At 34.8% G+C, this 24,822-nt stretch overlaps 2 protein-coding genes across 3 annotated transcripts; both read right to left on the bottom strand.

Annotated features, from left to right (window-relative positions):
- Positions 17 to 4,773, bottom strand: LOC109716771 (probable WRKY transcription factor 72). Of its 2 annotated transcripts, XM_020242325.1 has the most exons (6): positions 4,644 to 4,773; positions 4,015 to 4,098; positions 3,228 to 3,317; positions 2,250 to 2,792; positions 1,946 to 2,059; positions 17 to 1,174 (listed from the first exon to the last, which is right to left on the bottom strand). In XM_020242325.1, the coding sequence occupies exons 1-6, from the start codon at positions 4,722 to 4,724 to the stop codon at positions 233 to 235; spliced, it is 1,854 nt and encodes a 617-aa protein (XP_020097914.1). In that variant the 5' UTR covers positions 4,725 to 4,773; the 3' UTR covers positions 17 to 232. The 2 variants fall into 2 exon arrangements, with proteins under 2 accessions (XP_020097914.1, XP_020097915.1); XM_020242326.1 differs by lacking the exon at positions 4,015 to 4,098.
- Positions 20,539 to 24,756, bottom strand: LOC109716776 (plant cysteine oxidase 2-like). Its single transcript, XM_020242335.1, has 5 exons — positions 24,259 to 24,756; positions 22,798 to 22,916; positions 22,499 to 22,637; positions 22,017 to 22,235; positions 20,539 to 21,037 (listed from the first exon to the last, which is right to left on the bottom strand). The coding sequence occupies exons 1-5, from the start codon at positions 24,488 to 24,490 to the stop codon at positions 20,916 to 20,918; spliced, it is 831 nt and encodes a 276-aa protein (XP_020097924.1). The 5' UTR covers positions 24,491 to 24,756; the 3' UTR covers positions 20,539 to 20,915.

The following is a 24,822-nucleotide window of genomic DNA, read 5'->3' as shown; positions in this document are numbered from 1 at the left end:
TGAGTCACTCATTTATCTGATCCTTATCCTATTCACAAAAATCAAAATTATTGGCCTACCACATTATATACCACATTATATATCAAACATTCACTAAATTACATTTCCACTGTATAAACACCACCTCTAATTAAGCAACACTCTCTTCGGATATATCTATCCAAAATTCCCAACGCAAAAACAAGAATTAATACAGCAAAAATCAAATCCGACAGAAAAAAGGTAAATTTCTTCAATTTATATTTTTCATATTTTCTACTGGGAAAGCAGAAGCAGAAGTACTACTCTTTGAGCTAGCAAATCCTAAAGTGGGCTGGGGCAACAGCAGGCTCCCATGTTGGCCCGGTTTCGAAGCGGGCGAGCCCGAGTTAGTCAAGTAGCTCGACGCGCACCCGCTGCCCCCGATCGGTCCACCAGAGCCCAATTGGTCACCCCATTTCAGCCCTTGGGCCCTACCATCTCCGGGCCCACCTTGGGCTCCGACGTAAGACGTGATCGCCGTTGCCAATGCCGACCGGAAGCTCGGGTCGGCCGTGATCGCCTTTGCGATCGTGTCGGTCAACGAATTCTGGCCCGGGCTCGCCGCGCTTGGATTCGCGATCTTCTGCATGCAGGATTGATAAGAAAGATCCTGGGCTTTACTACCCAGGTTTAAACAGCCTATTGGGCTTTTGATGTGTAGTGGGCTTGCATAGCTTAAGTATCCACTGGTCCAAGAAGGTGGTAAGGTGGCAGTGGTACTCCCAGTCTCTGAGGTGGAGAAGTTAAAGCCTGTTGGGGAGAATCTAGGGTTAGGGTTAGAGGAGAACGTAGAGAAGAAGGAGGGTTGGGAGGCCGAAGAAGATGATGATGATGATGGTGCAGTGAGGTCTAGTGTGATTGTAGGGTGAGAAGCTGCTGAAGAGAGAGAAGGGGTGGGGAAGTAGATCAACTGGTTTGTCTTGGAAGGGTCTGCTAAGCTGAATTTGAGGCCATTGAGAGTGGTGGTGGCTGCCGCGGAGGCTGCGGTGTGGGATCCGATAGCCGGGGAGGAGGCGGAGGAGCCAGACATGAGCATGGAGGCGGCGGCGGACGTCGTGGACGCCATCGCGGTGGCGGAGATCGGAAGAGGGTGGTTGTGGGTCCCCTCATAAGTGGTGATCAGTATGGATGTGTCTTGTGCACATCTTTGCACCTGAGAATGATCAAACAAAATATTCATTTTTTTAGAAAATTAACCTTTATTTCTTTATTTATTTTTAACTTTAACTAGGAGCATCGAAAAAATGAAGTATGGTTTACGATTAGAATATTCTAGGATGTTGACAATGATGTAGAAACTCAGCTTAGCTAGGGTTGAGATTGAATTAATCCATAGCAAGAAAAAGAAAGAACAAAAAAAAAAAAGGAGGAAGAAAATAAAATTAATCATTAATTTATTACTTCTAGAAAACGTCTTTTTATCAATTAGATCAAATTTGAAGGTATGATATCGCCAGGACTGCAGCCATTTGATTAGTACGTAGTTTACTAAACGTGATGTCAGGATGAATTAAGAAGAAATTTTCCTGCAAATGGAAATTATTTTCTTGTTGAGAATTCGTCAAATTATCGTGAGAGTATGGCTGATAATCCCAAATCTAATACAGTTCCTTCTTGCGTGTTTGAAAGTAAAAATAAGATCTTCTAATTATCTTAATTTTACCATAGGAGGAGAAAGGTAGTTCATTATTAGCGTCAATGACCGTTGCGAATTAAATACGACAGTTACCAATTGGAACAATCAACTGAATTACTTGTCCAAAGTAGTCTAAATCAGAATTCATCAAACCAATAACTTTTCCTTGTTAGATTCCTAATTAATAATATATATAACGTGAAATTAAGACATTTACTGCAAATTTCTATGACTATTTTCATAAGTAAATTAATCCTAACAACTACAATATTAATGATCAACATTTACCTGCTTTCTCACAGGGCATCCAGGCGCAACCGTGCAACGATAGTATGCACGCGGGCATGGATTTCCTTTCGCGATCTTTTGTCCATATTTTCTCCATTGGCATCCATCACTCATCTATAGAATTGAACATGTACAAGTCTTAATTTGATTATCTTTTTTTTTTTGAATAGCAACTATTGTCTTAATTTGAATATCAAAAATCATGAACTCACTCGATTCCGTATCATTAAATTCCATTCACTATTTGGATCAGAAATCTGAATTTAAATTCGCACGTACTTTAAATGAAATATTGTTTACATACCGTTGGTGCGTCACATCTTGCTCTCACTGAAACCCTAGCTTTCTTAACTTGAGGTTGTTGCAACACTTCATCCTCTCCACTTCGAATATTCTTAAATATCTTGCTTGGCGGCCATGGCTCTCCAGCTTCCACTTCTTTTGCCTCCTCAAAGCTATTATCGGAGCTTACGTTCGTCATGGGAACTTCATGTTTATCACCACTAGACCCTTCAAACTTGCATTCCAAACCAAGAGTAAGGCCACCTCCATTTGGTTCATCATATTCTTTGTTTTTACTCACACTTATTAGCTTATCTTCTTTCTTTTGGCCACTTGAGCTTGTTCCAAGGCTCAAAGAAACAAGTTCTTGGTCCTCTATATGATCATCTAGATTGGTAGAAGTGTCGTTTGGTAGCTTTTTCGCTTGATCTTGTTGGAAAATGTCTAGGAATTGCACATGGAGAGATTGGTAGTCCTTAACGATTCTTGCTAAGATCATCTTCAACCTTTCATTCTCTTCTCTCACTTCACCCATTTCCGCCTTTGTCATTTCAAGTCGGTCCAACTATGAGCACAAAAATATAGAATTTTTGTAAGGTGTGAGAAACACGGTGAGGTAACAATCATATATATATATATTATGCATTATATTTATTTCATAATATTTGTTCTTTTTGTTAAAATATCTAATGACTTTTGTTATTTAAAAAGCCTTGAACTACATGCTAAATGAATTTCTCCATAATTTCTAATTGTATGATTTTTCTTTAACATGACCGAATTGAATTAACAACTTGCTCTGGTTACTAGCTTGGAAGGGTGAAAGGAAGAATATTGGTGGCTTAGAATTAATTATTTTTGAGACGGTTCCGAAAACATATATAGAAGTATTCTAGATGCTATAATTAATGTGAAGAAAAAGTTTGTTCTTAGTTTCTACGCAAATTTTAACTAAATTTCCGCACAATTTCGGTGATCGGATTTTAGTTTCAATCCTGACCTGAGTAATTGAGTTGACCTTCGTATCTGCAGGAGATGGTTTTATGGAGTTGTCCATGGGCGATCTTTCTCTTGAGATTGTAGGAGGAACCTGCACAAGAATAATTTGATCAGCTAGCTATAATACTTATATTTAATGTGTAAAAAGGAAATTACGAATTCTTTGACAAAACATGATTCAATAGATTAATATATACCATGTAACCCCAATTAATCTTATGGAAAGCATATCAATATGAGATATTAGAAAAATATAGATCCGAGCAAATTAGATGGATAATGAGTAAATTTTCTTGTCCAATGGTTCCCCAATCGATCCCATACATGATCTCCTCCTCTCTAAACCTTTTTTTTTTTTTTGTGAAGAACAAACCAAATTTTGCTACTAGCAATAAATAACAAGAACAACAACAACCGTAAAAACAACAATAATAAGATTAACAAATAGTAGAGAAACATTTAACAAGTTTTATCCTTTTACATGTAATTTAAGAAAGCCAAATATATATATAGATATGTATGTCATGCAAGGTTTAAACGTTTTTTAAGATACACGAGAAATTACTGTGAGATATCTCGTTCCTTATTAATATTACTTTACAGCAATCTCCTATTATGGTCTAGGTCGATATAACATAATTTCCAGCAAGTACTATCTCCCGAAAAAAGAAAAGAAAAGCTATATTCTAATCTCCAGTAAGGAAAAAAGAAACAAGGAAGCTGTTGTAATTAATACCAACTTTAATTTGGAACAACAAAATATGTGATTTTTTTGTATCTCCATATACCTGTTTGCTAAAGCTCAAAACCTTGTTGGCTGGGGAAGATGATCTTCGAATGTCTCGATTGATCATTACGTTTTCTCTTCTTAACTGTAGGTAGCAACAAGAGACTGACTAGTTTATTTGTGAAGCTAATTAACCATACATTACCAAATAGAATATATAAAGGGAAAGGTTGATTATTCTCTTCAAATATCTACAGGGATTCTTAGAAATTGCTACCAAAAAAGACCAAAAAATGCTTCAAACTAAGACGCTGTAGTTCACCAACTGAAAAGTCCAAAATTTAATTAAGGCTATACAAATGCTTTATAGTCAAATATTCCTCACAAATACATGATTCAAAGACCTTAATTAATTTGCCAATCATTGATCAATCCCAGTTCATAATTAGTGCATAAAAAGCTCTAATTAAACCATCCATATTAATTAGATAATTTAGAATTTAGTTTCTGTTCTAGAAAAAGCCCATCTCTTAAAGCTCATAGTCTTTGCATGCAAGAGAAAAAAAAGCTCACTTGTTCACACATGTATAAAGCCTTCAATTCTTAGCACAGCTATATAAATTAAGCTAGAGATCAACATAGAGCTATAAAATAGAAAAAAAACGAAGTACATAACAAAATAAAAGGTACCTCTCCATTATCTTCATCACCCATCAGTTCCACATCCTTTATCTCCTCTTTAAAAGCAGCTTTTTTCATCACCACCTCCATATGAAACAAAACCAAGGTCTCCTCCCCCTCTTTCTCCTTCTGCCCTTTATTTTTTTTGTTACCTTAATTTGCCTTGTACTCTCCCAGATCTTGTTATAAAGGGAAGCATCATGGGCTTGACTTGTTTTTCTCTTTTTTTAATTAAAAAAAGAAGAAACCAAAGCCAAGTACTTATCTACATTATCTGGGGAATTAAGTATTTAAAATGTCAACACCCTCATTGGAGACTAAAATAAGATGAACTAAGAAGGAGACGGAGTAAAAATAATAATAATAATAATAATAATAATAATAAATGTTTCAACGTGAGAGCTGTGTTATCAAGCTGCGTCATTACGAGCGGTTGTAGCCGCACCCTCCGCTCTCCTTTGAAGTTTCTCCGTACATACTCCGCCAAACTTTGTTNCAAATCGCCACGTGGCGGCACTCCATGCGGTTTGCTGTTCATTGCTCGCAGCTAATCCCGGCCTAATCAAAACGACATGGCGTTACATTCGACGAGAACACACCGAAACGTCGCAAAAACCATATACATATATAATATAAATATAAATATAAATATAAATATACATATAAATATAAATATTTCCCTACATATATATATATATATATATATATAATAAAATAAAAAATAGATCGCAGTATATGCTTAAAATATATATTTTTAAAGCGTAAATACTTTACTAACTTGATTTGTTAATATTTGATTAAGTGATATTTAACTAACTTTTAGGTTGGAGTGACTGTTTTGAATCTGATTAAGTTTTTTTGAGAGATAAGTAGTATGCTACCCGCTTCATTTATTTCATTTATAAATAAGCTTAGCTAAAAATATGAATCAACAAGAATTCGAACTTGGAACCTCAGATACCAACCATTAAGCCCTTTGTCACTTGCGCTCGGGTACCAACTAGGATTTGAACCTGAATCTGATTAAGTTTTTTTTTTTTAAAGGAAAAGGTAGTACGTTACCCGCTTCATTTATTCAGAAGATGAATTAATTAAGCTACATGAGTAAGGCAGCAAGGTCTCAAGGTTGGCGAAAAAATGAGACAGCGTTGAAATAAATACAAAAAAACTATTACCAGGGTCTCTCTACTGGTCAGAGATTCCCCCACTGAGATATCAGTTGTTTAATCTTATAGATTCCACATAGTGGGTCCGTCTAGACCATCCTAAAAATCGCTCCATTTCTGGTCTCCCAAATAACCCACCAGCAGGCTATAATTCCAATTAATCCGTTGCTCAGGGGTTGTGTCCCCTTCCGACCTTTCCAACTATCCCACACCCGGTGTACGTCTGCTCCCAAGTCTCCCGATTGAACATCGATCCTCCAGTAACATCACCATAAGAAAACTGGAGAACACGCACCGAAAAAAAGATGGTCAACAGTTTCTACTTCAAACCTAACTTTCTCACATTATATAAAAAGTTAAAATTATTTTCTGGTTCAATGATCAAATGCTAAATGGTACTTTCATTAGCTCAGTTTCTACAAACCTAACTTTCTCACATTATATAAAAAGTTAAAATTAATTTTGGAAATACCAGATGGTTGCAATGGTTGAACCAAGATACTAGACCAAATGCTTTTCTGGTTCAACGACCGGACCGGTTTTCACAAAATGGCGGAATACATGTGAGATCAATGTACATGCATTGAATATTTTCTCTGCGTTAGTCGCATTCCGCAGGTTCGCAGAAGAGACGGATCGAGACCATATTTCATGAAAGATGACCTTCCTAGATTGAGATCAATTAATAAGTTTCGTACTAATTAGATTATTTACGCTCGAGTACTATCATTGGTTTTAATGAGTCCCAGTGCTTGTTTTTTTTGAGAGAAGGGTAGCACGCTACCCGCTTTATTTAATAAGAAAATGAATTAAGCTACATGGGTGAGGCAATAAGACCTCGGCGAGTAACGGATCGAAGACGTTAAAAAAAAAAGAAAAGAAAAGAAAAGAAAAGAAAAAAGGTCGTCGGGAGTAAGTATCTTCCATTGGTCCATCAACAGTTTGATCTTGTAGACACCTACTGTTGGGTCAGTCTGGGTTGACCTGAAGATAGCTCTATTCCGGAGGTCCCAGGTGACCCACCAGCCGGCTATAAGTCCTATGAATCGGTCTGTTTAGATTGGAAGGGTTCTATTTTTATTTGTCCATCTATCCCAAATCGCCTGCACATCATCTCCCAGATCCCCCAGTTGAAAATTGTCCAGGGTGTTTGCCGTAAGGTATCTTGTGGTTACACACTGTAAGAAAATGTGATCGACTGTTTCCTAGTCCCAGTGCTTGTTGATGCAATTTCTTTAAGCTATTTGACTTGTAAGCCTTCTGTTCCGGCTGGCACACGATAACAAGTCAAAATGTTGCCTCTTTTATAGAAGATCACTTGAATTAGTCATAATATTATATCTATCTATATATATATATATATATATATATATATATATATAATATCANTTGGTTAATATTTGATTAAGTGATATTTTACTAACTTTTAGGTTGGAGTGACTGTTTTGAATCTGATTAAGTTTTTTCGAGAGATAAGTAGTATGCTACTCGCTTCATTTATTTCATTTATAAATAACCTTAGCTAAAAATATGAATCAACAAGAATTCGAACTTTGAACCTCAGATACCAACCATCAAACCCTTTGTCACTTGCGCTCGGGTACCAACTAGGATTTGAACTTGAATCTGATTAAGTTTTTTTTTTTTTTTAAAGGAAAAGGTAGTACGTTACCCGCTTCATTCATTCAGAAGATGAATTAATTAAGCTACATGAGTGAGATAGCAAGGTCTTAAGGTTGGCGGAAAAATAAGACAGTGTTGAAATAAAAAAAAAAAAACTATTACCAGGGTCTTTCTACTAGTCAGAGATTCCCCCACTGAGATATCAGTTGTTTAATCTTATAGATTCCACATAGTGGGTCCGTCTGAGCCATCCTAAAAATCGCTCCATTTCTGGTCTTACAAATAACTCACCGGCAGGCTATAATTCCAATTAATCCGTTGCTCGTGGGTTGTGTCCCCTTCCGACCTTTCCAACTATCCCACACCCGGCGTACGTCTGCTCCCAAGTCTCCTGATTGAACATCGATCCTCTAGTAACATCACCATAAGGAAACTGGAGAACACGCACCGAAAAAAAGATGGTCAACAGTTTCTACTTCAAACTTAACTTTCTCACATTATATAAAAAGTTAAAATTATTTTCTGGTTCAATGATCAAATGCTAAATGGTACTTTCATTAGCTCAGTTTCTACAAACCTAACTTTCTCACATTATATAACAAGTTAAAATTAATTTTGGAAATACCAGCTGGTTGCAACGGTTGAACCGAGATACTAGACCAAATGCTTTTCTGGTTCAACGACCGGACCGGTTTTAACAAAATGGCGGTATACATGTGAGATCAATGTACATGCATTGAATATTTTCTCTGCGTTAGTCGCATTCCGCAGGTTCGCAGAAGAGACGGATCGAGACCATATTTCATGAAAGATGACCTTCCTAGATTGAGATCAATTAATAAGTTTCGTACTAATTAGATTATTTACGCTCGAGTACTATCATTGGTTTTAATGAGTCCCGGTGCTTGTTTTTTTTGAGAGAAGGGTAGCACGTTACCCGCTTCATTTAATAAGAAAATAAATTAAGCTACATGGGTGAGGCAGTAAGGCCTCGGCGAGTAACGGATCGAAGACATTAAAAAAAAAAAGAAAAGAAAAGAAAAGAAAAGAAAAAAGGTTCAGTCGGGAGTAAGTATCTTCCATTGGTCCATCAACAGTTTAATCTTGTAGACACCTACTGTTGGGTCAGTCTAGGTTGACCTAAAGATAGCTCTATTCCGGAGGTCCCAGGTGACCCACTAGCCGGTTATAAGTCCTATGAACCGGTCTGTTTAGGTTGGAAGGGTTCTATTTTTATCTGTCCATCTATCCCAAATCGCCTGCACATTATCTCCCAGATTCCCCAGTTGAAAATTGTCCGGGGTGTTTGCCGTAAGGTATCTTGTGGTTACACACTGCAAGAAAATATGATCGGCTGTTTCCTAGTCCCAATGCTTGTTGATGCAATTTCTTTAAGCTATTTGACTTGTAGGCCTTCTGTTCCGGCTGGCACATCATAACAAGTCAAAATGTTGCCTCTTTTATAGAAGATCACTTGAATTAGTCATAATATTATATATATATATATATATATATATATATATATATATATATATACGAAATATCAACCCAAACACAAAAAAAAAAACCCTCCATGGTCAACTTTTGAAGCTACCTTAGTAGACTCTCTTTGATATTTCAAAATTAAATTCGGCAGATATTCTCAATAAATATGGCCAAAATACCGTCCACCGATAAACACTATTATTTTTTGTAAGTCAAACTCTAAATTTGATGTTATTTGCCATATAGTTTTGTCTACTTGCATTTCTTAAGCATCTGTGGTACATTTCTTTTCTTTTGAACCAATGGGATTGGTTCCTGCTTCTGTCATTATATTGGAAACCTTTCTTACTTTCAACATCCTCTTTTTTGTTGTGTGTAGACTAATTCTTTTTTTTTCCTTTTTTTTTCCTCTTTAGACAAGGTTTTCATGGATCTTATTAATTTATTTGTCTCTTTGTAAACAATAAGTGATCAACTAAATTTTTCTGAATTTCTAGCTATTAATTTTGAGATGTGAAATATATAAACCTTAATTAATTTACCTCAATGCTATTGAAAAATTCTTGGATTTATGTAGGACTCATTTGATAGTATTAGTACCTTTGGCATCAAATTATGGATCATCTTGATATTTGGAAACTTTGACATATATATATGTGCATTTTTCTTCTCTTTTGAAGAATCTATATATATTTATATATATGATCATGACAACAATGCGAGAACTTAAATGAGGGGGAATTTGTATTGCGAAATCACAAAGAAATGAAAATAAATATTCTCCAACTATTAAAACTGGGGATCGAGTACTACGTTATCACTTATCAGAGCCTTGTTTATATAAAAGCAGATCAAATTTATTGAATTTAGTCAAATTTAATTAGTGAATATACAGGTATCAAATTCAATATGTCAATCAACTCTATTAATTATATCACACAATTACTAACTTAATTATATTTATAAGTTTCAAATTATCTTACCTTATTTTTTTCATTTAATTAACTGGTACCACTAGAATGATTGTGCTGTGAGCTACATATACACAAAACTAAGGCTACATTAGTAGAGACAAGATCAAGGGACTCTTCCCCCTAGAAGTACCATGTGGACAACTTGTTCGATTAAATATACCATGGATAAATCCAATGTATAATTAACATTGTGATCTGAGTTAGATGTACCATTTACTTAGAATAATACTATAAAATTTAGTGGTGATGATGAGGATCTATTTAGATTAGATTAGATGAGATTCCTATATATTTATTTATCGCCAGTTTCCAGTGATCGAGCCAACCAAATTAAACTGATGTTTAGAGAGGGACAGTTCATGTCTGGGTCCAATTAATTGTTTGTTTTTAGATCACAAAGCGTTGAACGTTTTGAAACATTGTCATCTCAATTGGCCTTCAAGCGAGATTTTTTTTTTTTTTTTCCGTGTTGACCAAAATGATCTCACCCCTTAGTTCATCGCCTATTTCCTTTTTCTAAAATTTTTGGCTTCAAGTCTAAAATACCTAAAATTATATCAGCATTTAGTCTCTTTTGGTGATATTTTTCTTAAATTGAAAAGGGTAAATTTTAATTAAGTACACAAATTTTCCATTATTATTATTATTATTATTGTGGTTCTTTGAGGCCTTTGATGCCTCTATTCTCTAGTTAAAGTTTATCTATTTAATGAACGAAACGGTTTTAATAGAATACTATTTGGATAGTATTGCTGGGAAAAATGGGGATTGTATTCAGAATCTTATTTCCACTCTTTGCTAGAGCGAAAGTTTCGAATAATCTTTTTGCCAACTATTTTACTAAGAACATTTGTTACTGTAAAACAATCATTGTACTCTAAAAACTTTAAACTGTTAGAGAATAATGTTTAAATATTTTTATATTTAATACTCTCTCTTGTGTCTGGGCTTGAGACTTTTATACTTAATACTATATGAAACAATCGTTGTATTCTAAAAGCTTAAATTGTTAAAGAATGGTATTTATATATTTTTTATATTTAACAGTTACTAATTAGTAGAAGTGAAAATGGGATGCAAATCATAATTAATATGATTTAATTAATGTAAAAATTAGTAGCATACTATCAAATATTGCAATTTGGGCTTTATTACTGAATTTCAAAACATAGATGGATTTGGATCAAATTTTTAATGTACTTAAATTCCCAATCAAAAATGCCGTGAGATACATGCATGCTTTTATTACTCAAATTTCAAATCTGATCCAAATTACAAGATGTGATTCCGTTTGTGGAAAGTAAATTATATATGATAACCCTTAACCCAGGATCTAAATAAATTATTATATCCAAATTTGATCCGAAACTGTTGTCAGTAACACATCAGTAAAAATAACGGGTTCAGAATCCCTAGCTAGGTGCATGATGATTATTGGATAATTATGTATTCTTTCTTTTATTTCATAATTTTATGTATTTTAGTACTGCCATGGTTTGTCCAAAATGCCGTTGTTAAAAACTTATGATATTTTTGTATTTCTAACATAGAAATTGATGATTGCTTCATGCGAGAAGGTCATCAGTAAGCAACATATATATTGAGTGCTGTTTCAATAATTTTTATTTTTTTTTGTAAAAATATATTGTTTTTGGTGTTCTAAAATAATATGATTGATCAATGATGTAGTGATAATTAACTTACCAAGGATCATTTTTGGATTCGTAAAACATTTTCCTTTTATTTTTCCCCCCTTTTTTTTTCCGTTATCCAAGATTTTACCTAATCTAGTTGTTGGATAACTGTCAACGGAGCCAACGGAAAAGAAATAAACAATGCTGAGTTGGTGTCCAACATGTGTACTGCTCACGTATTCGAAGATGGCTCACTCCCCTATTTTTCATTTTCTCTCACATTCACATGTGTTAAAAAAAAAAATAACTGAGTGGCGAAAATATAAATTGACATATAATGTTACTCTACAAATTTTGTTTTTTAAAGATAGCAATTTCTAAATTTAAAAGTAAACTAGTAATTAGTGTGAAATATGTAAAACAACCGTTGTACTTTATCAGCTTACGCTTATAGAGAACGATATTTAAATATTTTTTATATTTAACACTTTCTTCATGGACTCGAAACTTTTTGTAAGTTCATGACGCGGACTTCAATGAAATGAAAGAAAATTAATAATATTAGGAGCCTGGCGTGATTTGAACTGAGAACCTCTTATTCTGATATCATGTAAAAATATATAACATAACCGGTGTACTCTATCAGCTTAAACTTATAAAAGATAATATCTAAATATTTTTTATATTTAACAATTAGCTGTTATGTATATAATAATTAATATCAACTCTGTAATTTTAAGGACCTGTTTTTTTTAGCTTGATGAGCCATAGTTCAACTAGGCATGGAATTCGAGGATTTTTTATTTGATAGTTTAGATTGGGGACTGAAACAGTTGACTAGAATCTCATCAACCAATGGCATCAATTATATAACAAATTTGCAGGAATTATTTTTAATTTCTTAAGTGCATAGTTGGAGTAGTTTTTTATTCAATTTGTTTTATATATTTCTATTGAGGAAGTTCCCAATTTAACTTGATTTAAAGTCATGTTAATTTAATTGGCATCGTTTCTGTTTTCAACTTTAATAAACAGGTTTGGACATGATTATATTTTTGAGAAAAGAGGAGTTTTTTTTTTTTTTTTTTTGTTCTCCCTTCAAATATTTGATTTCACATGCATGTTAGAAAAAGAAAGTCAATTCCTACCTTGATTTTATAGATTTGAATAAAATTGAAATTATTTAATTACAAGAGAAGGGATGTGGCGTGATACGAAGGGCAGTCCAAGTTAGTTCGTTTGAGATACAAATCCAAGTTCCTTTACCCAAAAAAAAAAGAGCTAAATATCAAAATTTCAGATATTTAATTTGCTATTTTGACATATGTATAGGAAATAATTTTTTGAAGTAATTGCAAAGTTAATTATCCAATTGTAGATCATATACCTAAATATTCAAAAACCTCTAATGATTAAAGAGTACATATATATTCATCACTAGTTACGTCTATGTGATTATATATGTGTTAATACATGGTCGCCAGTATAAACGCATCTTATAAATATGAACTTAATTTACTAGTGCAAATTTTAGGAGTACAAAACAATGCATGTGCATGTCTCTTCATCATCGAGCCTGGTGAATCACACACCGCCACGTTATGTAACCTAATTGGAATTAAGAAGATCCAAAAGTTGACAAAACTTTATGAAACACATCCCTTTCTATTAAATCATGATCTTTAAAAAAAGTAATATAAAGAAAATGTGGCTAGTTATAAGATATGGATGGTTGTTGGATGAGGGCTCAATTTAAACTTAATTAAGAGATTAGTCAATGGATGTATATATATTAAGAGAAGGTCCTTCCTACCTGTTATTTTTTTATGCATAAACTTAATAAATAAAGTAAATATAAACCTAGCAACCAAGAGGAGAGGATGAAGTCAATGAGTCCGTGTGGACCTTCTCTCTTCTCAATTGTCCTTGTTATATATACACCCCTTCAAAGATATTGTCAAAACGACCCCAATAGAGAAATCCACTTGGAGAATTGTAAAAAGACCATATTTTTTTTAATTCATGAAATGGAAAAAAAAAGTAATTAAATCTTTAGGTATTTGATGCTTGAAAGGCACTGATCTATGAGGTATTATGTTTCATTAAACACTTGTTTATTCTTGGTCTTCTACAACGAGGGTTTTGCTTTGTTAGTGTTAGGTCATTTGGAAGGACGAAAATTCTTCGTGGATCTTAAATAAGTAATATATAGTTATATATTTTGATTAATAAAGATGAAAATGAATAAACTAATGCGAATGCCAACAATATTTTTTTTTTTTGAGGAAAAGATCGCACACTATCCACTTTATTCATCGAAAGAAATAAACTAAGCTACAGGAGTAGGGCAACCTGGCCCCCGAAAAATGAAGATGAAAAAAAAAAAAAAAGACCAGTTACGGTGGGAGGAGATAGTCCCACTCCTTCAGAAGCTGCTCAAAACTGTAGACGGCTTGCCCCGGGTTTGGGAGTGTCTTCCTAAAGATCGTATCATTTCTGGCCCTCCAAGTAGTCCACCAGCAGCCGACCAGTTCGGTTAGATTGTCTCTCTTCTTTTGCCGACCCTTCCTGCCCATCCATTTGTCCCAGACTAGTTTCACTTCGTCCTCCAGATCTTGAGGCTGCATCCCATCCACCCCCATCACTATGATAAATTTGTTGAAAACGCATTGGGTGAATAGGTGATCCTCTGTTTCCTCTTCCACTCCGCAGAGTACGCAAGTTGAGTCATCAGTCCACCCTCTCTTTACAAGTTTAGTGGTCGTAAGAATCCGCTTCTTAAGGACTAGCCAGACGAACACTTTTATTTTTAAAGGGATTTTGAGACTCCAGATCTTAGTGGCTCGTTCATCCCTCGACAAGTAATTGCTTGATTGCCAGATCAAGTAATTGCTTATTATTGGATAATACAGTATTTTATTTTATTTTCATAATATACAGACATTGCAGCAAATTAAAAAGTCATTAAAATGTGAACTTACATGTTAATGAGAAAATAATTGTCAACAAGGTCAAGAACTACTGCTGTGTGTTAGAGCAATCTAATTCTCGCGGACGTGATATTAAATCAAACTTGCATATATATGATGTAAATATATATATACAACTCAGGCTCATAGAAGTTGACCAAGTAGCAGGTTCTTGATTAATTATCACTTTAAATTGGAAATAGTCCCTTTTTTCAAAAAAATCTTTAGATGAGAGAATATATAGCTAGGTTCTGCAATAAATTTCAAGGATGTTGGGTGAAAAAAAAAAAAAAGAAAAGAAGAAAAAGTAAATGCAAAAGAAAATAATAGAGAGGTATTGCAATGATCCACTCATGACTGCATATGCGTTTATATATGGAGACTTTTATGACAAATAAGTTTGAGGAGATTATTAAACAAAGTATTTTATATGTAGAGATTAATCCGCAGTTGTTTACCGTCAACTTGATTAGTTGAAGAAAATGAGGAATACGTTATTATATATATGAATTTATTGATCAGTGGATGGATTTGATATTGGTTAGCCATGAAGTCTCACACCCTTGATCAATTGCCTAGCTATAAATTAACTAGTTGGCTTATTGCCCACTATAAATCATGTTGACTTAATTTGGATCAACTCTAGCCAAAACAATAGGTAATGCATAAATGTTTATTATTCCTCTTGAAAGGCCACAGTACATGCATTAACCTTTGAAAAAGGGACAAGCCACAGAGCGCGCACATTATTCTTATATATATATACATATGTATATATATAGTTCATTAACAATTGTGAAATCATAAAAGATGACGAAGAATATATGATACCGCATCTAGTATGAGTAATAACAAAATGAACGTGCAAGTAATTAAGCAAGCAAGATGCTGTACACCTTAATTAGTTAGCTCATAAAGTAGTTTATGCTAACTTGCTTGCTTTACCTTTTGGAAGCATCATCTATATTGGGCTTATTCTATAAACAGTAGCAACTACTACTTCCTCAACAGATTAAATAACTAGATAAAATTAAAGTTATCAATTGTATTTTTCTAAAGCCCTCATGTATTAACAAGAAAAAGAAAAGAAAGAAAAAGAAGATCAAAAAAAGAGGAGGATATATATCCTTCTTAGATACTTCAAATTTTAGGCCTTGAAATTGCAGTTGTTACACTTGAAGTAGGTCAATCATGCTATGATGAACCATTGAATTGAGCACTTCAAGATGAAATGGAGATCTTGTTCTCTAAGACCATATATAATAGCACATTCAATTAATATAGGTTTCCTCACAACATACATTGGTCCCAACCTACCTAGTGGGATTTGACTTTACCTAAATTTTTATTTATAGGCATGATGTATCTGATTATGGAGTGATTGCATTTTCATTGTAAGCATCATTAATTATGATGGGGTAAAAAACAGCTAATAATGTGTTCATTAAACCCACCATTTCCAAGAAGGCCCCCTATCATTAATAGTTAGTTAATTATTTAAGTGAAAATGACACACATGGATGATGATGCCATGATTTATTTTAAGTCAAAAGCTTTACAAAGCTATTTTATGCTTCATCTGTTTAATTATCCACTTGACTATGACTTCCTTCATGCATGGAAGGGAGTGAAACGAGAGAGAAAGGACAAACTTAATACCATTAAATAAATGATCGGTATCCAAACATTGAGTGTTTCTACAAAACGAACCGACCAAAAGAAAAAGGAAAAGATAACCACTGCTACATAAGTAGATATATGTACAGATGTAAGAAGAAAGATCATCTTAATCATGATAACAAATAATTATCTCTTCTACATTAATCAGATGGAGAAGAAGCATATATAAACCAACTTTCGGGAAAATATATATATATATATATATATATATATATATATTGCAAATGAACAATTTCAACGAAATCTTCCAATTATTATGCTCCAAATCTATGTATTCGTCTTCTCCGATAGAGTGTATTGAATGTAGACAAATTGGTAAAAAAAGCTTCTTATATCCGTCTTCTCCTATAGAGTGTATTGAATGTACACAAATTGGTAAAACAAATTAAGTTTCTGACTGTATATAAAATAATTATTTAATTATCATTAAATTATAAACTTAATTCTCAGAAAAAAAAAAAAAACAAAGAAGGGGGTACATGTCACCACTACAACAAGTTAGGTGAACAAGTAAACCTAAAGAGATTCAGATCAATCAACCTCAGTACATCATAAATCCAAAAAGATTGGTTACCATGATAACTACCTACTAAACATATATAAATTATACTTATCATCACTTAATTAGCTACAAAGAAGAATAATCCAAATGTCGAAAGGGTTGCACCCCGCCGTAGGAGTGAGGAAATTGAATAAGAAGATTTAGTCATCTGCCACGTTTTAATCTTTGGAACTGTTGATGAGTAGTTATCCGCAAAGTAGGACTTGTCTTAACTGATATTATAGATAATGTGGCTGTGAGAGTGCAATTAATACCTACTCTCTTAATTTATGCTAATATTATGCTTAATTTTGCATTAAGTTTGAAGAGAGTGTTTCATTATTAAATTGGTAAGGATGACTCCTGCTCCAAAATTTAGCAAAATGGTTATTAGTAAGTTATTGAGATGAGTAAGGACAAAGTAGCTGTAATAATTTGACCTGGAACTAATAAGGAAGCCACATTAATTAGCCATGAGGCTTTATTAAATTGGTCAATAATATTGTCTACTTTTGTATTGTTGCAGTAAGAAAACGAAATAAGCATCCGAGATACTGAGACCCTACACACAAGCTTTTATTTTGTGAGTCCAAAATTCTACAACCAGAATCTGATAAGAGGATTGTTACTACTTGTTTGACTGTAACGCCCCAAATAGTTGCACATCGGATGGGATACTGATTCCGATTAGTTTATATAAGGCCCCACATGCTAGTAATAATAACTGGACTTAAATATTTTGGGCTCGTGGTTTGGGCCTAATGAGTTATTGTTGCTGGCGGGTTGAGTCGTTACATTGACAATTTACTGAAAGAGCAATTTTTGCAATGCTACACTATGCAAATTATGCTCTTTTCAGATATTTCTACAGGAAAATAAAAATAAAAATAAATGGGGAGCTCCTCATTCAACTTTTTTGGACTCTCTACATCAGTTTGTTTGTCATGTTCGGACGAAAAACTTTTAGATGGAATGGATTTCTAAAATTCTATGCAGTGAATGTCACGGTTCTCTAAACTTCTTCATAAGAACTAGTTGAGAAGCTCTCCAATAAGCTTTTGCTCCTTCTAAAATATTATAACAAAGTTGTATATGACCGACTCTCCCTAGAGCAAGTGGCAAAGGGCTCAGTGGTTGGTACCCGAGACCCAAGTTCGAATCCTAGTTGATTCACATTTGTAGCTAAGTTTATTTCTAAATGAAATAAATATAGCGGATAGCGTGTTACCTATCTCTCTCCCTGTTAAAAAAAGAAAAAAAAGAAAAAAAAAGAAAAAGTTGTATATGGGAGAGAATGAGGCCCAAATAAATCTCGGCCCAATGAAAGCTGGGCTATGGGCCTAGCAAATCATGGACATAGGCCACCACAAATCTCACCTGCTTTGAAGCCCACAACCGTTTTTGGTCTTCCTGGGCCAAGGCGGGGCTGACTGCTATGTGTCAGGTCAGGGCCTGCAGGGCTTGATCCTGCCTCCTTAGTTTTGTAACTCTACCAGTCTACCCGCGCGGACAACAGATTTTGAGGGACTCTTTTGCAATATTGAAAGGTTTTGGTGATCGAAACGCAAAACACCCTACTTCGGTCAATCTAATTCTACCTTGGAATAGTTCAACATCTAAGGGATACAAACAAAATCATAAGATAACGACGCATGAAGTGTACCTATATTGAAGTTTCTGTTGTTGATTAAAGTGCAGTTTTGTCATTTACAACCTTGTCAAAGCAAAAGATAACATAGGTCAAAAAGCAAAGATAACATAGCTGTGGATAGGGCTGGCAAACGAGCGAGCCGGCTCGCGTTCGACTCGTGTTCGGCTCGATATTCGGCTCGCTCGAGCTCGACTCGAAATTAAATGAGCCNGCTCTCCAATAAGCTTTTGCTCCTTCTAAAATATTATAACAAAGTTGTATATGACCGACTCTCCCTAGAGCAAGTGGCAAAGGGCTCAGTGGTTGGTACCCGAGACCCAAGTTAGAATCCTAGTTGATTCACATTTGTAGCTAAGTTTATTTCTAAATGAAATAAATAAAGCGGATAGCGTGTTACCTATCTCTCTTCCTGTCAAAAAAAGAAAAAAAAGAAAAAGTTGTATATGGGAGAGAATGAGGCCCAAATAAATCTCGGCCTAATGAAAGCTGGGCTATGGGCCTAGCAAATCACCACAAATCTCACCTGCTTTGAAGCCCACAACCGTTTTTGGTCTTCCTGGGCCAAGGCGGGGCTGACTGCTATGTGTCAGGTCAGGGCCTGCAGGGCTTGATCCTGCCTCCTTAATTTTGTAACTCTACCAGTCTACCCGCGCGGACAACAGATTTTGAGGGACTCTTTTGCAATATTGAAAGGTTTTGGTGATCGAAACGCAAAATACCCTACTTCGGTCAATCTAATTCTACCTTGGAATAGTTCAACATCTAAGGGATACAAACAAAATCATAAGATAACGACGCATGAAGTGTACTTATATTGAAGTTTCTGTTGTTGATTAAAGTGCAATTTTGTCAATTACAACCTTGTCAAAGCAAAGATAACATAGGTCAAAAAGCAAAGATAACATAGCTGTGGAATTAAAACAGTTTTGTAGTACATGAGCTGCATGCCCACTTGTGGTAGATTACCACCCTCGGAAGGCACCTCTTTGGGCCAACATTTTAGGCAACGTGAAGTGTTACTAATGTACTCACTCCAAAATGCATCAGAAAAAAAAAAAAAAAAAAAAAAAAAAAAAAAAAAAAAAAAAAAAAAAAAAAAAAAAAAAAAAAAAAAAAAAAAAAAAAAAAAAAAAAAAAAAAAAAAAAAAAAAAAAAAAAAAAAAAAAAAAAAAAAAAAAAAAAAAAAAAAAAAAAAAAAAAAAAAAAAAAAAAAAAAAAAAAAAAAAAAAAAAAAAAAAAAAAAAAAAAAAAAAAAAAAAAAAAAAAAAAAAAAAAAAAAAAAAAAAAAAAAAAAAAAAAAAAAAAAAAAAAAAAAAAAAAAAAAAAAAAAAAAAAAAAAAAAAAAAAAAAAAAAGACACACTAGCTTGTTAAGTTGTTTCATTTAACAGGAGAAATAGAGGACCAGCTCTACACTAATGAGTTTCCTTAATTAAAGAAAGAAAAAAAGAATTTGGAGAGCTACATTAATTTTTTCTCATTTGATTCTGAGAATGGACGAAGATGCGATAATAAACGTGAAGTTTAAGGTCGACAAGATCATTAATTGTTTGAATAAACAAAAAGCTATTTAATTTGCATTCCTGTGGGCAGCATCCACAGATTTAATCATCTTACCAGTTAATAATATAACAATTAGAACAAAGGGTAACTTCAAGAAATAGCAAAACAAATAAAATTCGATTAAAGGCAAAATGTGTGAGCCCTTGCAAGGTAGAGAAAGGATAGAGACATGCATGTAACTTCTCTAACCAATACAAGAAAAAAAGGGAAATCCTGTACTGCTAAATTCATCTTTCTTTTTCTTAAAAAAAAAAAAATAATAAAGGAGTATGTTTACTTGGTCTGTTCTTCCTGGCAGTTTTAGGATGAAGCTGAATATGGATAACCAAGAAACATTACATCAAACTGCAAAATTCTCGGATATTATCATCGTCTCTTCGATTTCATTATGACATGTTATCTCCATTTACTAGCACGGTTGATAAAAATATTTACTACAACAGTAAGTTCTTACTGGAAATAAGAACATGATGTTTCCATGACAAGTTACAAATAAGAAGATTAAACTTTCACAAGCTAAACATCAAAATAAAAAGTTCAACAAGTAGGCGAATGGTAACAAACCCTTTTTCACCAAGCGTGTGCAAACTCATCAAAATAGCAGATGGAGCCCATTCAACTAGGAGTAAAAAAAAATAGAAGCAATTCAGAACCAGTACAGTACATCTTTATATATTCAGAATCAGGGAAGCACAAAGAAAACTGTCCATTAATTTATTAAGCATCTTTCTCCATTGTTATTGCACAAAATCAGGTTGCGTTGAATCGGAACCCACTAATGAAACATGATTCTTGCGGTACCGGCATCCTTCTAATTTTGCTTCACTAAAGAAACAAAAGAAGATCGAAGCCGACCGCATCATCATCTTTTTTGTACCTTGAGATTCTCCTCTCCTATCCTTGTTTTAGCAATGTATGTACAACAAAAAGGATAGACTTTATTTTTTTTTTCCCCTTCGCTTCGCTGAAAAAAAAGAAAAATCCAAAGCAATTTCTATTAATGTTCCACGATTCTTGGACCCCTATATTTCGCCCCGACCACAAGAACATCATCAGGTCTCTCTCTTTCCTCCAGCCATGCGTATCCCTCACCTTCGCCAGTCACCAACGCCGCATCTCCTACACACACACAAAAAAAAAAAGATAATAAATAATAAATAAAGGCGATTACAAGTTACCGCCCCACTAAATTGAGGTTCTGAGAGGTGGAGAAGGAGAATCTCATAAATTGAGCATTATTTTGCACAAAGTGGCTGCTCTGAGGTCTTGAACCAGCGATGTAACGTTGCAAGCCAAAAATTTCACTAATGCACCAAAGCAATGGCCCGTGACAAGAAAAAGAATCAAAAAGATAATTCGCTAAGGCTAAACTGAATTTCGTGCCAGTACCCCGTCCCTTGGAGCAGTTTGGGCTAATCTCAAAATCTATCTCAGGATCATTTTTCCAGCTTCAAATGAGCTGGAAATAGAAGTCATAAGGTTTGATAAACCCACGTGGAAAAATAGAAGCATTTTTTTGAACTTCGAGCTCGCAAGTATCAATGTCTTCGAACTTAGAAGAAGAAATTAACCGGATAGTTCATAAAATATAGAGGAGTGGGCGACGAATTGCTAGTACATATTAGCAAACAAAATGTGTCTCGATATATCAAACTGTGTATTAAACTATGCTGTCCAGCAGGAAAACAGTCCATAAAAGCAGAGAAAAAGGAAACAACTTGCGGACTCTAGACAAAGTAATACAAGAGATCGTGAAGTAGACCCATGGAATGGCAAGCAAAATATGCTACTTTTTTTCGAGGGATAAGTGTTGCTTGGAGAATGACGACAATGATACCCAACACCAAGCGGACCCCCCAAACCTTTCAACTAAGAAATATATGAGGACCTTCCATATTGCATAAAGCATCATATTTAGAAATGCTTTCCGCATCTATAACCAACACTAATATATGAAAAGGCCTAAAGTAATAGTTTATTGCCAATTGCTCCTTTTATTTCAACTAATATACCGAAAAATGTATGTTTAAGAAGGAAAAAAAGCAAACTCGAAGAAATCAAACTGTGTCAAAGGATAAGGAAGAATGGCATTCCGTACCAGGAAAACTCGCATAGGAGAAATCGTTGTAATATGTGCAGTGCCTGCCTTCATTGTCAGAATAAGGTGGACCGAGGACATCGAGCACCGCACAAGACGTCATTGCAGTAAAGCAGTGCATGTTACCTCCGTCCGCAGGATATAGTATGGAGGTCTCACAAGGAGCCGTAAAGACAGCATTAGTCTTTAACTTCGCCAAACGGGCTTCTCTGTGTTGAACTGCCACCCCACGAAAGGAAAAGGAAAGAAAGAGAGAACTGATTGTTAAACATATACATAAAAAAAGAAGTTATAATAGATGGAAAAAAGCAAAAAGTGATGAGCAAAAGGACAACTAAACAAAAATAGAACTACAGATTCACAAGTTTGGATAAATCAAAGTTCGCTTTTTGGCGCTTTCTATATTTTTGAAAGGGTATGGGTCAGCCAAAAAGGATGGTCATCTCAAAGAAAGAAAGAAAGTTTCGGTTAATCGAGAGTACCGATGGGGTTTTGAGGAACATCAGCCCAGTCGTAGGACTTGATATGCATGGAGCCAAACAGAAGTTTGCTGAAGACCGTCATTCCTGGGTGATTGTGGAGTGGAATGACACCAGAAGGAGGCAAACAGAAAATGCCGATCTGCAGAAACAAAACAAAAAGAAAGATGGTTTCACCAAAAACTTTTAATTTGCTCGAAATTCCAAGCAGCAGTTACCTTTCGAAAAGAAAACAAAAAGAAAGAAATTCCAAGTAGCATTTAATCTATAATAGGTAGCATCTATAAGGCATGATGAAATACCGAGAAATGGTCGCACTCATAAACGTGCAAGTACGTTATTGGAGGCGCTCTTTGAGAACTGATATTACGGAAGTAGGGCATGTTCCGAGTAAGACCAACGTCTGCTCCGGTCATGTCGTCTGCATAATGGAAACAATAGATCAGTAACCATCAATAGTGTGAGAAGTTTAATATTCGGTACTCTCAGCAACCTCGTAATATGTGACTAGCTAACATTTTTTTATAAGGAGAAACAAACAAAAATGTTAGCTCAATATTATGGTACCTACCTACAAGAGTTTAAACAAGCTTCCAAGGTTACACTATCGGTGGTCCTGCTCAACAACTACAGGATAAAATGATTTAGACAGCTTAACACATATGCACAATATCTAAATGCTTATCGAAGCAAGAGTTCCCACATGGCACCGGTATTTATGTCGGAACATTATATGAAATTCCGTATAGCCTCAAAAATAGAAGAGATACACATGCTTAAAAGCCAACAAGGTTCATTTGAACCGTGAACAACGAGGAATGGTGCAAACTACGAGAGATTGCATGCTAGAAAAATTGCTGTTTGGAAGATCGTGCAATGAAGGAACACGAGTACATGGACAGAAACAACCTACACTAGATTGAACTAAACAAATATACATTAATGTATTTGACGTGGACTCAGCGTATATAAGTAGGTGGTTTTCTCAGGCATAGGCGGCGAAACAGGCGGTTTTTGCCATCATTAGCATGTGCCTAGAGAAAACCTCAACTAGGAAATTTGGTAAACTATTTTAAAACTAATTATAATACGACCATGCATATAAGTGCTATTCAATATCATACAAATATAGCAGATTACTTAAAAAGGAACAGGGGGCAATACGATTATACGAACTCATTATTTATAGCTTTCAAATGCATTTCACTTGCAAAAGTTTCAAATTAGATCTCATTTGGCACAACATATAATCATGATAATCATTACTCATGACTGATGATATAAATCACGATAACTGATACACCAGTGGATTGAACAATCGATACTACATTGCGTGGGGATGTAACAGTGAATTCCCAATTGCCAAGAGGGAATCAATATGAGTTAACACTGTAAAGCATCAATCTATGCGGCTTAATAGGCAGAGGAGTATCATTAGAGTACAAAACTCCAAAAAAACAAAAAAGAGTTGTTGTAACTCTGATTATACTGAAGATCTCTAGTGACTCCAACTGCTTAATAATCTTTAAAAAGCTATTATAAGTTACTCCTCCCTCTGCATCAACATTAACAGCGAAAGGAACTAAAAGCAATCTAATTTCTATACTGAGATCCAATTGACACAACTCAAATGAGTTATTACTACGCACTAGAGGCTACTACAAACTAAAATACGAAAAAAAAAAAAAACTAAATATTCCGAAATAACAACCAAAAAAATTGGGGGAAATATGGGAGCTTTTGCATCAGAATTTTCCACGTACCCAAAATGGACTTGAGCCGAGCCACGTCCTCGGGTGGGGGCACGGCGCCGGCGCCGGCGCCGGAGGCGGCGCCGCCGTGGGCGAAGACCTCCTGACACGTGTCGAACAGCCGTTGGACGGGCGGGGTCATGGGCCCCGGCTTCTTCTGGCGCCTCCGGCTTTTCCTGGAAGCGGTTTTGCTGCTTGTCCCAGAAGCCAACTCCGGAGTCACCCCACTCTCCACCACCCTCATCAAAGATCCCACCTTTGACACCTCCCTCCCCCCGCCCCCGCCCAACACCCCAAAACAAAAACAACAGCAACAACAACAACAACGAAGAAGAAGAAGAGGAGCTCCCACGTATGCGAAAAGTTGAGACCTTTGAGAAATGCCTTACTTAAAAACACAAAAAAATGGGCCAAAAAAAGATGGTTTTTTTTTTTATTTTTTTAAAGCAAAAAACAAAGGAAGGTAGAGAAAGTAGAGGAGATGGATTCCTCAGTTTGATACATAATTATATATATATATATATATATATATATATATATATATATATATATATATATATATATAGAGTGATAGGT

Source organism: Ananas comosus, linkage group 10 (assembly GCF_001540865.1).
Source record: "Ananas comosus cultivar F153 linkage group 10, ASM154086v1, whole genome shotgun sequence".
Taxonomy (NCBI): domain Eukaryota; kingdom Viridiplantae; phylum Streptophyta; class Magnoliopsida; order Poales; family Bromeliaceae; genus Ananas; species Ananas comosus.
Note: the sequence above shows the minus strand (reverse complement) of the source record. Positions and strands in the feature narration are given on the sequence as shown.

Coding starts and splice junctions, on each gene's coding strand:
- LOC109716776 (XM_020242335.1), bottom strand. CDS start 24,490: ATGAGGGTGGTGGAGAGTGGGGTGACTCCGGAGTTGGCTTCTGGGACA. Junction 22,236..22,498: donor TGTTCCTCAAAACCCCATCG/GTACTCTCGATT, acceptor GTGGGGTGGCAG/TTCAACACAGAGAAGCCCGT. Junction 21,038..22,016: donor CTCCTATGCGAGTTTTCCTG/GTACGGAATGCC, acceptor GTGTGTGTGTAG/GAGATGCGGCGTTGGTGACT.
- LOC109716771 (XM_020242325.1), bottom strand. CDS start 4,724: ATGGAGGTGGTGATGAAAAAAGCTGCTTTTAAAGAGGAGATAAAGGAT. Junction 2,060..2,249: donor CAAGATGTGACGCACCAACG/GTATGTAAACAA, acceptor TCAATTCTATAG/ATGAGTGATGGATGCCAATG. Junction 1,175..1,945: donor GATGCCCTGTGAGAAAGCAG/GTAAATGTTGAT, acceptor GATCATTCTCAG/GTGCAAAGATGTGCACAAGA.